The 16,408-nt window shown below is 30.7% G+C and overlaps 1 protein-coding gene across 2 annotated transcripts; it reads right to left on the reverse strand.

Annotated features, from left to right (window-relative positions):
* Positions 1-1,570: 1,570 nt before the first annotated feature.
* rbm24b (RNA binding motif protein 24b) lies at positions 1,571-14,227 on the reverse strand. Of its 2 annotated transcripts, XM_052617805.1 has the most exons (5): positions 13,872-14,223; positions 12,864-12,987; positions 11,661-11,715; positions 10,780-10,839; positions 1,571-3,072 (listed from the first exon to the last, which is right to left on the reverse strand). In XM_052617805.1, exons 1-5 carry the CDS (start codon positions 14,037-14,039, stop codon positions 2,733-2,735), a joined length of 747 nt encoding a protein of 248 aa, XP_052473765.1. In that variant the 5' UTR covers positions 14,040-14,223; the 3' UTR covers positions 1,571-2,732. The 2 variants fall into 2 exon arrangements, with proteins under 2 accessions (XP_052473765.1, XP_052473766.1); XM_052617806.1 differs by lacking the exon at positions 10,780-10,839 and having other exon boundaries at positions 13,872-14,227.
* Between the last annotated feature and the right edge of the window lie 2,181 nt (positions 14,228-16,408).

Raw genomic sequence — 16,408 nt, forward strand, 5'->3', positions numbered from 1 at the left:
ATTTGGACTAGCAACTGCACAAAAACATACTGAACATATTGAATATATAATTCAGGCTGACAAATTATTATTATTATTATCATTATTATGGTTATTTTGCTACACAAAAATATTGAAAATGTTAAATAGATAATTCAGGCTACAAAAATATTATTATTATTATTATTATTTATTTTAATTATTATTATTTATTTTTTTGACCAGCTGCTACACAAAAATATTGAAAATCTTAAGATAAATCTCAAGCTGCAAACATATTATTATAATTTTTTTATTATTATTATTATAGGCTAGCATTCAGTATTTAGTGTTTTTGTTGTAAAATAATATATTATGTTATTTACTTATTTTAATTTAATTATTTTACATTTATCTATTTCAATAATAATAATATAAATAATAAATTATGTATTTATCTTGCATTGTAATTAAATACATTTCTAGTAAAAGTTTTATTTAATTGTTTTTTGTAAAAATTCAAATATTTTATTTTACATTACAACTGAATACATTGTTAGTAATGTTTTATTTTTATTGTTTTGTAAATTATTTATACATTTATAAACTCATTTTACATTATAATTTACAATCTTTGAGTAATGTTTTATTTAGCTTGTTTAGGAATTAGTGTAATAATATATTATTAAATTATTTATTTTAATTATCATTTAATACATTTCAGTAGTTTTATTTTATTTTGTTAATTTACTTTAATAATACATTATTTATTAAAAATGATAACTAATAATTTCATATATATTTTTAATAATAAATTATTTATTTATTTGACATTAGAATTAAATATATTTTTGGCATTCAGTATTCAGTATTTTTTGTTGTAAAATAATATATTTGAACTATAAGTTATTTATTTATTTTACATCATAATGTAACATTTCAGTATTTATTTAATTTAATTTTAAATGTATCTGTTTCAATAATAATATAAATAATAATTATGTATTAATCTTCCATTTTAATTGAATACATTTTATTTATGATGCGATTTTAATAATAAATAATTTATTTAGTTTTACAGTATAATTGAATACATTGTTAGTAATGTAAAAGTTAGTAAAAATACATCTAGATAAAATAAGTGATGTTTACTGGTTAAGACAGTTCATATCCAGCAGATGTCAGTGTTGGACCTCATGTTACTGTAAGCAGATTGAATCATATTCTTGTTTTATGTAATAATTAGCTCTTTAATAAATAGAAAAGCCATCGGTTTAGTTAATATCTGTAATCTGTAACTTAGTTTTGATCGTTTATTTAGGTTTCACTAAACACAAACCACACTATGTTGTGATTAAATCAACAATTTGTTCTGCAAAACCTGTTTTAAAGGCATCACACTAGACTTTTAATGCAGAAAATAACTTTAAAATGAAATGAACCGATTTACTTATAAAACACAGCATGCAACTGAAACTAAAACCATGCCACTTTAAATAAATTAAATGTAAAAACTTTATAAAGCACAAAAGTACTAGAACTTTAGCTAAAATTAAATATTAAATATATATATAAACTTTAAAATGGCATAATAAATACACAGGAAAAAAGGGAGATGAGATACTTTTTAATAAATCATCACAATTATCTGATACACTTTCTTTTTTTTTAAATCAAATGTTACTTATTCCATGTGATACTCTAATAATCTGCAATGTATTTTCATCAACAGACCGTACAAACAAAGAGCAAACTACATCAAAACACAAATCCTTGGACGTAAATTGTATAGATGCACATATGATTTGTTCCTTCATAAATGTTACTTACATGAAATAACACAAAGGCCACAACAAATCCAGTTCAGTGACATTAACGTCTATAAACCGTAATAAAGGCACATTAATCCAACAGTGCACATAGCTTTTATTTTTGAAAATGTAGTAATAAATATAAAACAAACCAGTTAGTTTGTGGTATTAAGGCACTGAGGTGTAGACGCTGAACACAGAGACACATCAAATCCTTCATTTCTTGACGGTCTGTGATCCTAGAAGGCACTTTGTTTAGACAAGTGTCCAACAATACTATATTCTGTTTATGAAAATAATCAGGTGTATAGCCTGCGATGCATTTAAAGGAATAGTTCACTCAGGCAAAAAAAAAAAAAGTTCATTATTCATAATAACACATTAACCGCTGCTTGATCTGTGCAGATTTCTCTCCTGATTCAGACCAGAACACTTGTTCACTGGAGGAAGTGTTATTCTGGATTATAGACTCTATGTGTTTGAGTTAAAATCATCTTAATGCTGGATGTGTTTCAGGTTTTGTCTTCTCCAGATGTTCACTGATGGACTGGAGTGCTGTGGATTATTGTGATGTTTTTATCAGACTCTCATTCTGACGGCACCCATTCACTGCAGAGCAAGCGATGCAATGCTACATTTGCGAAGAAACAAACTCATCCAAATTTCATTGCTGGGTGAACTATTCCTTTAAATAAACACCTCACCTAAAAACGAATTCACTGGTCGAAACATCTTGTGACACAAAAGCAGAAATTTTAACAATTTGATGGTGCTTTAACAACAAAACCATTAAAAAAAAAAAAAAAAAAAAAAAGCAATACAAGGGTTTTTAATGACACAAGAGTGAGTACTAAACAATATTATTATTATAAAACTACAGTGTTCTACTCCATAATAAATATTAAATACTACAAATAAAAGAGAAGAATAAAAAAGGTATATCAGTAGGTTTGTGTGGAACGGTCACTGCATGCGGTCCGTCTGCAGCTGTTGAGGCTGATACTGAGCGAAGGCGGCGGCTGCGGCTCCCGGTGCAGGAGAAGCGAGCGGCTGCTGCACGTAACCGTACCCCGCTGCGGCAGTGACGTAACCCGCTGCGGCCGGCGACGCTGCATACGGGTACTGCTCGTACGCGGCGGCGGCTGCAGCGCTCGTAGCGGCGGCGGCGGAGTACTGCGCGTACGCGGCTCCGGTGTAATCCAGGTACGGGGACGCCGCCGCCGACGCTGCAGACGGCTGGACGTGAGGGATCACCACACTGGGCTGAACGAACGCCTGCGGGTACACATAGTGAGCGGGGATCCTGGGGGACACAGAGATCACGTGATCAGACAGGAAACGAGCCATATATGGACCTCGACATGAAACAGCACAGGGTTATTCACGTCAACAGTGGAGCATGCTGGGAAGAGTCAATGTGATCAGTCACATCAGAAGGTGCAACAGCTTTTCAGGGATTTACAAGAAAAATGCATTATTGTTTTGAACATTTTTAGACTGAATCTATCAATGCAGATGCTAATAAAAAAAACTATAGGCTTCATTCGTGAAATACAAGTTGAATTATTATTATTTTTCGTTTATGTAAGATGGTGTAAAGTTTATACAGATTTCGAACTGAAGTGAAACTTCGGTTTTCATTTTTAATGCATCAACCTTTTTTTAAAATCAAATTAAATATTGTATAGAGTTTAACTGAATATATTTATCGTATAAACCTTTTTTCAGTTTTCATTAATTTTTTTATATACCCTTTTTATGAAAACGGTGCTAAAAGTGAAATAAACTGAATTTAACATATGAAGGCCTCAATAAATCTGTCTTATAATCGCCTCTTTTAATTATTATTTTTTTTAATAGCTTTTATTTGTCAAAACTCTTGACACTCGATCTTCAAATGTGTTTTTATGTTATAATATTTTTTTTTTTACCAGTTTGTTAAGGAAACAACAGAAATAATTTCATGCAAACTTAAGATCAAATATCAAATATGAAGAAAACACAAAAATCAAGGTAAATATTACTATTTTTAAACGCATCTAATTTCGGATGTGTCAAATGAACCATACGATCTATGAATGATTAAGACAGACATTCATTCTGCTTGTACTTCATGATTTAGACTTAATGAGTGAATCCCAACTCACTAAATGAACGTCATCATCAGTCATTAACAGTGTTCACTAACAGACCATCTCAGCTCTTAATGAGGTTTCAATTGCTGATATATCATGGCATATCACTTGCAAACTCGAGTTCAGGTCGTAATATTGTCTAACTTTGCTCTGAAATCAAATAAAGATGAATGAATATCAAAGCAGATCAATCAGTAAAGAAAACACCCTTCAAAAAAATAAAATAAAATCGAGTGTAGCTTTGAAAGCAATTCTGCAGTCATTACCAGGGTCAAAGTTACGGACACACCAAACAATCTTGAAAAGAAAGAGGAGAAATCCAGTTTCACACTCGCGTGCGTTCACACGTCACACACACACACACACACACACACACAACGCTTGAAGAGAAATAAGAGCGGAAATCTGCTAAATACACCAAATCTAACGTCCAACTTCATAAGAAACTTCAGCAAGCGCTTAAACTGGGTTTTCAGCATCTTTACACTGCAAAGAAACACAACCACAAATCATTAAAATACATTACACCCCAAAATCAAATGAAAAACTAAAAGAAAAATACTTGACTGAGATTAATTAAGATAATTATGCACCCCCACCCCCCCCAAAAAAAAAAAAAAAAAAAAAAAAAGGTTTTAATTTGTGAATGCATCTTGGCATTTTTTTTATTTTCATTTCAAATATTAATGATTTGTGCCACATTGTTTTTTATTTTTCAGTTTTAACAATATTTGAAATCGAAGGCAGCACAGAAAATCTTGCAATGATAAATAAAAAAATTTATAAAGTTGAGTAACCGGGAGGTGAATGTGCTTTGTTAAAATGCAAAATGCAAAATAAATTAATTAATTATATACTCTTCCAGTCAAGAGTTTTTGAACAGTAATTTTTTTTCAATTTTTTTTAAAGAAGTCTCTTCTGCTCACCAAACCTGCATTTCTTTGATTCTAAATAAACCAAAAACTGTAATATTGTGAAATAGTTTTACTATTTAAAATAACTGCTTTCCCTTTAAATATTTTTTAAAATATAATTTTTTTCGGAGATCAAAGCTGCATTTTCAGCATCTGTTTTCTGTGTGAATCTCTGTTATACTGTAAATTATTTATTTTTTTCACAATTTTGTTGTGCAGCTGTATTTTCAGCATCATTCCTCCAGTCTTTAGTGTCACGTGATCTACAGAAATCATGAAAATAGTGTGAAATAAAAATCTTTATTAATATTATAAATATCTTTATCATCACTTTTGATCAATTTAAAGCACCCTTGCTAAAAAAAAGCAATAATTTCTATAATTTTCTGTTGTTAGGAAAAAATGCTTTTTTTCAGATAAATGCTGATCTTTGGATCTTTCTGTTCATCAAAGAATCCTGAAAAAAATGACTCAATCTTAAAAATTTTATTGTAATAATAAATAGTTTTTGAGCAGCAAATCTAGAATGATCATGTGACACTGAAGACTGGAGGAATGATGCTGAAAATACAGCGGAGCATCACAGAAATAAATTACACTTTAACAGATATTTTACATAGAAAACACTTATTTTAAATAGTAAAAATATTTCATAATTTTACTGTTTTTGTTGTATTCTGGATCAAATAAATGCAGCCTTGGTGAGCAGAAGAGACTTCTTTAAAATCTTACTGTTCAAATACTTTGACTTCAGCTATAACATCTGTTATCTAAACAGCTAAAACTGCTAACAGGACCTTTAATTTGACAGTGTAAAGATGCCTGGAGTCATTTATGCTAAAGCTGGAAGTTTAAAGACGAAGCGTTTCATTTCTGAGCCACTTGCAGCACCGGACAAACTGCAGAAATAATCACCGCTAAGACACGTCCATATGTTGCCGGGCAGATTTCATTTGTAATTCTCCATGGCTGAAATGAGTCCTGAGCAGCAAACATGCACAAACAACAGGTGCTGGTGTTAAATGTGGCCGTAGATGAGTTGGGAGTGTGTAACAGGCCATTCCTTACTGTCAGTCTGCTGGAGTGATGGGACGGCTGTGGAGAGGCTATTTCTGTTGCCCTGCTGTCATAAACGGAAAGATGAGCAACGCTCCTATCAGCAACACATGGCCCGACACTTTAACCCAGTCCTGAACCGCCATCAACACACACTACACATTACTGTGCTTCACAATTCATCTGGAAGAGTCAAACGGCCCACTGTAAACCAATCAGATGCAGGAACAACAAAGCTCACTAGATGATTGGCATGTAGCACTTATGGAAGTTTATTTCCAAAACAACAAATATAAAAAAGGAGGTTAATGCATTTTTTTTTTTAGAAAATATATCACACAAAAGTTTGCGATCTTAAAATCTTCTCAGTATTCAGAATCTAGATCGCACATTTTTTTTAATTCTAAAATTATAACTCACAATTTCATTTTTTCCCCTCACAGGAATAAAAAATTACATCTTGCTATTCTGACTATTTTCTTAGAGTTTGATGATTACGTCTTGTAATTTTGACTTTGTGACCTTTTTCAAAATCTCATAATTTTTACTTCTGAACTCTAAAATTATTCTGACTTTTTCACAAAATTCTAAAATTACATAGTTTTGGCTTTTTTCCCCCTAAGAATTCTAAAACTACCTTTCATAATTTTGACTCAAAATTCTAAAATTACATGTCATAATTTTTACAAAAAATTCTAAAATTACAGGTCATAATTTGTACTAAAAATTCTAAAATTACAGGTCATAATTTTTACAAAAATGTCTAAAAATTACAGGTAATAATTTTCTCTAAAAATTCTAAAATTACAGGTCATAATTTTTACAAAAATGTCTAAAAATTATAGGTCATAATTTTCTCTAAAAATTCTAAAATTACAGGTCATAATTTTTACAAAAAATTCTAAAATTACAGGTCATAATTTTTACTAACATTTCTAAAATGACAGGTCATAATTTTTACAAAAAATTATGAAGTTACATTTCATAATTTTTACTCGGAATTCTAAAATTACATTTCATAATTCAGAATTTTCTAAAATTACATCTTGTAAATTTTGCTTTTTTTTTCTCAGAATTCAAAAGTTTTATTTCATACTTCATACTAATTTTTAAACATCCTAAAATTACAAATCGTAATTTTTACTTTTCCCCCCAGAATTTTGTAATACATTTAATTATTCAGGCTTTAATCAAAATTATTAAATTACATATCATATTTTATACTTAATCCAATTCTATAGTTAACATTTCATTCTTCAAACTTAAAAATTCAAAAATTTCATATAATATTTTCATAGCCGATTTTTTTCTCTCGCAATTCGAGTTTTGTTTCTGTGAAGTTTATATCTAACAATTCAGACTTTTCTTCTTAGAATTTATTATAAAAAAAACTCACAATTTCCTTTTTATATGGTTTATATACTGTATATTATTAAGTATATAACCATTTTTCTAATTAATCCAACACACCCCTATCAGAAACTTAGATAAGAGGAGATTTAATACAACATATCATTATGAACTTGGTAAAAAATATAACCTAACCCAGATCCCTGAGTGTGTCATTGTTAAAAATACCCCTGTTACTAGGCCGCAGCAGCAACTTTCTTACTACGAACATATTTTTCTCCTTCATGTCCTGAACATTTGGGGGTTGCTAGAGGTCAGGGCTAATTTAAGCTATTGTAAATGGCAAACAGAGGGGCTGATCTCTGGTGTCTCTGAACACCTGTTGTCTCGCGCCGCTCTGAATGTCGTTGTGCTCCACACTAAAGTACAGCGCTGCAGCTGCTCTTCTCTGGGACTTACATTGTCTTTGATTGGGACAACTTGACTGAATCAAGAGGATCGGTCAGCAGTACGATACAGTGCAAAACTGTGGTTTCTTAGGCCCCAATTTTTAACATGAATAGATGATCATATGCAAACTCAATGTCAATGCTGTTGCATTTTGAAATGTATTAGAATGCAATGCATCGCACGCGTTACATTCTAAGCATTGAGACCTAACTAAAAATAAAACAAAATATAAAAATGTATTTTATTTCAGCTAGTTGCAAAGACAAGGATGTACTAAAATGACTAAAACTGATGACAAAATAAATAAAAAATAACAACATGGCAAAAACACACGACAAAATCCAGAATTATAATTAAAACTATAATAGTATAAACTTTAACCGAAATCAAATAAAGTATGAAAATCATAAACATTTTATTTCATTGAAATGTATTTTTAAAAAAATATTTTAATTATATATAAAGCATAGAATTAGAATAGAGAGTGGTAGAATTAGAGCTTCAGATAAAATGGAAGAGATGTGTTTTTTTAGCCGTTTCTTGAAGACTAAGTCTAAGTCTAAGATTTTGTGCCTCTTTGAGATGAACAATAAAGTGATGTTCACTTGCAGAACACAAGCTTCCAGAGGCTGAAGTAATGAATTTAGGTAAAGGGGTGCAGAGCCAATTGAGGTTTTGTAGACAAATATTAACGATAAATAATATTAACAGAGGTGTGACATGTATTCTTTTTGGCTCATTAAAAATTAATCTTGCTGCCGCGTTCTGGATTAATTGTAAAGGTTTGATAGAATTGGCTGGAAGACCTGCCATGAGGGCATTGCAATAGTCCAGCCTGGACAGAACAAGAGCTTGAACAAGGAGTTGTGCAGCATGTTCCCAAAGGAAGGGCTTGATCTTCTTGATGTTGAATAAAGCAAATCTGCAGGATCGGACAGTTTTAGCAATGTGGTCTGAGAAATTCAGCTGATCATCAATCATAACTCCAAGGCTTCTAGCTGTTTTTGAAGGAGTTATGGTTGATGTGCCTAACTTGATGGTGAAATTGTGATGGAACGATGGGTTTGCTGGAATCACAAGCAGTTATGTCTTGGCAAGGTTGAGTTGAAGGTGATGGTCCTTCATCCAGGAAGAAATGTCTGTTAGACAAGCTGAGATGTAAATAGCTACCGTCGGATCATCAGGATGGAATGAGAGGAAGAGTTGAGTGTCATCAGCATAGCAGTGGTAAGAAAAGCCATGTTTCTGAATGACAGAACCTAATGATGCCATGTAGACCGAGAACAGAAGTGGTCCTAGAACCGAGCCCTGAGGCACCCCAGTAGTTGTGACTTGGACACCTCACCTCTCCAAGATACTTTGAAGGATCTGATAGATAAGACTTTGGTAAGGTTGACAGGAGGATCTGGTGGTTAATGTACTAATGTATTAATGTACTATTAATGTGGTTAAATCAACTTTATGTACAAAAATGGTAAACTATTTAGACATATGTAAAAAAAATTATACAAAAAATGACAAAAGCACACAACAAAATTACCAAAACTTTCACAAAACCTAAACACAACTAATTAAAAAAAAATGAATTTTTTTTATTTTATTTCAGCTAGTTGCCAAGGCAACATTTTAGTTCATTGTGAAATGAGAGAAATATCAAATATAAATATACTTGCAATACAGAAAACATTGATCAAAACTTTCAATTAATTTACAATGGACTATTTTACCCAATATCTATGTATTCTGGGTGATATTTGAAATAAATTTTTCATCGTACTCCTCATTTTGTAAGATGAATGAATAAATGTAAATGTATGCTACGTATTTTTATCCTTATTAGAGTATCAAGATTTTAGCTTAGAAATAGTATGTAATTTAGTTAACTAAAACATAAAAAAATTAACTTATATACAAAATATAAAAATATATATTTCATTTCAGATAGTTGCAAAGGGAACATTGCACTTAAATAACTAAAAAAACAAAATAAAATACACCGATGTATTTAAAGAAAACAAAAACTCACAAAAACATGCAACATAATAATACAACAAACAAAATGTAAAATTAAAACAAAAAATATATAAAAACAAAAATCTGATTCAAAATATTAATTAAAACTATAATAGTATAAGCTTTAACTGAAATCAAATAAAATATTAAAATGTATATTTTATTTTAGCTTATTTTATTTCACAAATACGTTAACACCAAACTGTATTAAAATCAACTGAATAATTTATTTGAGCTTATTTTAATTTATTCTATGAATATGTTAAAACCAAACTATATCAAAATCAGCAGAATATTTTATTTTATTTTATTTTAGATATATGGTAGCCTAAAACTGTATTAACATCAGCTGAATATTTTTTTTTTTTAGCTTATTCTATTTCATTTTAGCAATATGTAAACACCAAAACTGTATTTAAAATCTGGCACAGAATTGAATTAACAAAGAGGTTTCAGAAAAATAGAATCTAAGTCACTGTAAGAAGAAAAGACAAATAAAAGGCAAATGATTCATTAGTAAAATACTCAATTAGAGGCACAAGATCCACAGCAGCATGCAATTCGTGAGTTGTTTTGTTTTAAAGGGAAACTCTGAGCCCTTCAACAACAAAATGCCGAAACGCCTGTTTAAATGAAAAAACAAATAAACTCAAACAAGCTGTGCACAATCATCAAATCGAGAAAGAACATGGAAAATGGCAAAAGATACGACCATCAGCACGAATCCCCCACGTCTTACCCTTTACACTCATTTCTATTAAAGCACACGGTTTAGCTATAAAAACCACTTCAGATTCAAACGCACACCAAAGCTACTCTCCAAAAACACCAACAACAACAACGTTCATGCAAGCTAATCACCATCATGTTTGAGTCTACTGGTAGCGCTTATGATTTCTGACTTTGTTCGGCTCGTTCACTTCTTAGGTAACGTTAACCAAACGCGAGCCTGTCAGATCAGAGAGAGACAGTAACACTGAGTCACGGCTGCGAAGAGGAAGAGGAAGACACAGACGAAGACCAAGACTTTTCAGGAGTTAAGCAAATAAAACGCACACAGCATCCACACAGGTAAAATGCAGACGCACACACCTCATAACCTGGCGGAAAGGGGGAGGATACAGTAACGGGGAATGATCGTCCTCACTATCTCTACGACACAAGGAGAACAGCGTTATATGACACAGGAATCCATCTACAATGCACAGAAATCAACACTTTAAAGAGTAGAAACATGATGCTGCTGATCATCACCAATTCATCTTTGAAGTGAAGTGTGTCATTTTCAAAAATCAGGAATCAACCTATGAAGTATTTACTTCTAACCTGACACAAGAATGTCATAAAAATGACACACAACACCTTTAAAGCAATTAAAATGAGTCTTAAATAAGATCGTGATTTTACTGAACAGGATTTAGAGGAATGAGAGAAGATGATTGGCTGATAGTTTGTTTCTTCGTCAGAAGTGTAGCACTGCATCACTTGCTCTGCAGTGAATGGGTGCCGTCAGAATATTCTCATATTTAAAAATATACATGTTAAATTGTCTATATATTGCAAGATTTTCTTTCAGTGAACTTTGGAGTGATGATACTCTCGGCTCAGTATAGATAAATTAAATACGAGATGATTATAGTCTAACGATAAAAATGCATTTGGTTTAAAAATGTAGATTCACTTGAGAAGAGAAATTAAAAATTGAAAGAAAAGCCAGATGTTGACTGATGGACTTAAGCGCTGTGGATTATTGTGATGTTTTTATCAGGTCTTATTCTGACGGCACCCATTCACTGCAGAGCAAGCGATGCAATGCTACATTTCTCCAGATCTGATGAAGAAACAAACTCATCCTAATCTTGGATGAACTCAGAAGTTGATCACATTCTCGACAAATGTTCATTTTTGGGTGAATATTCCTTTAAAACTGATTAAGTTACAGAAACAATATACAGTCATGTTGTTATACTTACCCATAAGGCCGTTGGATAAAGGTAGGGTGTATTTGGGGGACACCAAATGAAAACCCTGTTAAAAAACGCAACCTATATGAATTTATTTCCTTTTATAGTTTAATAAAACAAGAAAAACGTATATAATGACCAAAAGTAAAACGTTTTTGAACAGTAAAATTTTGTGTGTTTTTAAAGACCAAACCTGCATTTATTTGATTCTAAATACACCTAAAGCAGTAATATTGTAACATATTTTTACTATTTAAAATAACTGCTTTATATTTGAGTATCTTTTAAAATTGAATTTATTTCTGTGATACGCTGCTGAATTTTCAGCATCATTCCTCCAGGCTTCAGTGTCACATGATCCTTTAGAAAAAAACATTTATTATTGTTATTATTATGTTGAAAACAGAGGAGTATATTTTTTTTAGGTTTCTTTGATGAATGGAAAGTTCAGAAGAACTCAGAAATATTTCGTAACATCTACATTTATTTATCATCACTAAAAAACGTGTCAATTTCTATAATTTATTTCTCAAAATAAAAATAAAATAAAAAAATACTGACTCAAAGCTTTTGAATGGTAGAGTGTATAATGTTAAAAAATGCCTTTTATTTCAGATAAATGCTGATTTCTATTCATTGAAGAATACGGTTTTAAACCGTAATAATAATAAATATTTCTTGAGCAACAAATCATCATATTTTCATGATTTCTGAAGATCATGTGACGCTGAAGACTGGAGGAATGATGCTGAAAATACAGCGGAGCATCACAGAAATAAATTACACTTTAACACAGATCCACACAGAAAACAGTTATTTGAAATAGTAAAAATATTTAATAATATTACTGTTTTAGCTGTATTTACAATCAAATAAATGCAGGTTTGGTAAGCAGAGGAGACTTAAAAAAAACATTAAAATTCTTGCTGTTCAAAAATGTTAATAAAAACAAAAATATTCACATTAAATTGGTTACAAAATATATGCATGCCATCAATCCTGGAAACAACTTTCCCAATGTTTTGTATCTTATTGCATTTCACAAATACCCGTGCTGTTCCACAGTTACACAAGCATCATTGTGTGAAATCTCAGATTGCACCTGAAGGCTTCGGCTCATTTAGGAGCCAGTGTGTGATGCTCGCTGTCATGCAGCTTGTGTGTGTTGCATGTATTTGGGTCTGCGGCCGGCGAGTGACCGGATCTTCTTACCCGGCTGCATGATCCGTGGTTTAGCCCCGAGGTACGCCAGGTTGACGTTGGCTTTCCTGCCGTCTATGATGGGGTTTGGGTCTTTACAGGCTCTTTCTGCCGCGGCTCGATCGGACATCGTCACCTACACAAACATGAGACGAGGAGCACAAGAGAAGTGATGCTCCGTGTGAATGTGACACACAACAATCAGTGTACAAAAAAAAAAACACACTTTCATTACTTGAAATAGAATATTTCATAGCTGACAAAGCAAAATGTATCATTTTAATTTACAAAAGCACAACAAAATCATTAAAAAATTGTACAACAATTACTATAAAAATGTAAAATATATAAAAAAACTAATAGTAGCTCAATGATACTAAAATAACACTGATAACGATAGACATACTAATAATAATGATCAGGGATACTATAGCTAACTAAAACTAAAACAGAAATAATTAAAAAAAAAAGTTTTGTTACTTGAAATGTAGGCTACTTTAAAATGTGATTGGAAAAAAACACAAAAAACAATATATATATATATAAATAATTACTTATTAATAATTATAATTACTAAATCATAGAGGAAATTTATTAAAACACGCTCAAATAAAAAGGGAAAATATACAAATAAAAACTCGCATTTATATTAATAAATAATATATGTATAAATAAATACATATATACACACACATATATATATATACAAATAAATATAATTTCTAAAAATTACGGAATCTTAGGAAAATTATTAAAACTCTCACTAAAACTCAAATATAAATGGAAAATATAAAAATTAAAACTGGTTCAAAATAAAAACTATAACAGTATCTCTGATCTATGAATAGTATCTTTTAAAAAATTACATTGATGACAGACATAGATAGATAGATAGATAGATAGATAGATAGATAGATAAATAGATAGATAGATAGATAGATAGATAGATAGATAGATAGATAGATAGATAGATAGATAGATAGATAGATAGATAGATAGATAGATAGATAGATAGCTTACAAATCCATAGCCTCTGGATTTCCCCGTTTGTCTGTCAGTAATGACAACAGCTTCCTCGATTTCTCCAAACACCTCGAAGTATTTCCTGAGGCTGGAGTCGGTGGTGTGATACGGAAGACCTCCGACGAAGATCTTGGTGTATGTGGTGTCCTTCTGAGAGCTGTGCATCCTCACGACGACTCAGACAGGGTCAAAGTTTCAGCAGCAGGAACAGAGCACGGGTGATTTGATATGAGGTAGAGAGAACCGGAGCGAACGAGCGCGTCTGTCAGGCGACAAAACTCAACAAGCCGCTCGGTTTTGGAGGCTCTCACTCACACGCGGACGCAAGCCACGCCCACAGATGTCAACGCCACGCCCACTGCCCGGTCTAACCACGCCCATGTTTAGAATCATCTCCACCTTCCCTCAATGGTTGACCTTATTGCTTACTCACTGTCACGTGATCAATGATTAATTTTATCAGTTTAAATGCCAGAATATTTTTGGTTCCTGTTGCCGGTTCAGATGATATACTAAAGCAATGATTTAATGCACTGTATATACATATATGTGTGTGTGTGTGTGTATATATATATATATATACACACACACACACACACACACACACACACACTACACACTTGTATCAGCATATTGTTTTTTTGTTTTTACTTTTGTAACATAATAAATGTCTTTACTTTATAAATGACTTTTGATTAATTTCAAGTGTCTAATAAAAAGCATTTTTGTTTCTATAATACCCCCCTCCCCCATAATAAAAAAAAAAACAAATTTATACTGACTAAATGAAATTAAAGTTTTATGCCCTCATTTAAAGAAAAAAAAAAGAATTAGTTATTTTATGCATTATTTTTATTTTATTCAAATAATTAGAAATGCTAAAATACAGAATTTGGTAACAATAAAAAATATAAATAATATGGTGAGAAAAAATAAAACAAAGGGACCTAAACATTTTTGTTTTAAACTTTTAATAAATTGGTGTGAAAATGATAAGCTTCATGATTTTAATTAATTAGATTATTATTATTATTATTATTATTATTAATGAAGTGTAAATTAGTTTACTAAATAATGTAAACTTGACTGACTGCCTGGGATATTTGTGTTGTTTATTATTTTTAATAATTATATTTTTTGTGCAATTACTTGTCTGTCATTTGAGGATGTTGCAAAACATTTTACAGTGTTTATATCATGTTTATTACTGCATAAAATATATGAAAATGGATGTTTAATTTAATAAAGTACAAGTTGATTTCAAAATGAACCAACATTTATTTTATGTTATTTTTTGTATTTTTATTTATTTTTTGCATTTTTTGTCTTTGGGTTGAATAAAAGACTTATATTTTCCCCTATACATTTCATCATTTATGATTTCAAAAACATAAGTATATTACAACACACTCTTGTCAAAATGCACATGTTGTAGTCACTTCCTTCAAATAATCATTCGTTTATTTATACACTTTGCTTTAAAAAATGTTCCACTGAATCTGTCTAAATCTGCGTAAAACCATTGAAAGCAATAGTATTCACTTCTCATGAGATCAACAGTTCTTCAGATAAATATTAACAACACCATTCATGGCACTAAATGCTCGAAAGCTAAACAGGGCTTGTGGGCATTTCCAACCAGAAATATTGCACTTAGCATATTAGCATAAATCGGTCGAACACATATTAAAGTACAAAAGCATAAAACATGTCCCCAAAGTAATCTACATAAGATGTTAGCACAGCAGATTTGAAAGGCTACGTCTGGTATTACCTGATATAATCACTCAAACGAAATGGTCATAAACAGTAGTACATTCTTACCTTGAATGGATGTTATTTTTAAAGTTATTATTTTAAATTAAAGTAATTTTTTGAGATAATACCAAGTGGTTACTCTTGGGGTGCTGTTAGTTACTTGTCAATTACTGCAATAATAATGCAAAAATTATCTACATTTTATATGAAGTTCTTTGAAAAGGTATTTTGTAGTATGTCTATTATTATTTATATATGTTTAATAATAGTATTATATATTCAAATGTTTTACAAATGTATATATATTAAAATTCCTTGTTCTTGAAAAATAAATTTGCAGTATATTTTATTAATATTAATGTTTAATGTTAAACACACACACATAAACCTTTATATAAAATATATGAATTATAATAATTATAAAAAATGTTATAGTTTTAATAAAAATATGTAGAACAACATGGTAAAAAATAATTAAAATATGAAAACCCACATTTATTCAAGATGTAAGGAAAATATTTTGTAACTTTTTTGTGTAAATTATTTGATTTGATTTTGAATTGTATATATATATATGTGTGTGTGTGTGTATTTGTGTTTACTTTATTTCTAGTTCAGGTTTTATTTATTTCCAGGTAGTAATTTGAACTTTTCAAATTAAATTAGATGAAAATTCGAAACATTGTCTTCAGATAATATATAATATAATATATGTAACATATGTGTGTGTGTGTGTGTACGTTTGATTAATAGTTTTAGATTTAATGAATGATGAT

The sequence above is a fragment of the Carassius gibelio genome, chromosome A16 (genome assembly GCF_023724105.1).
Source record: "Carassius gibelio isolate Cgi1373 ecotype wild population from Czech Republic chromosome A16, carGib1.2-hapl.c, whole genome shotgun sequence".
In the NCBI taxonomy this organism is placed as follows: Eukaryota; Metazoa; Chordata; class Actinopteri; order Cypriniformes; family Cyprinidae; genus Carassius; species Carassius gibelio.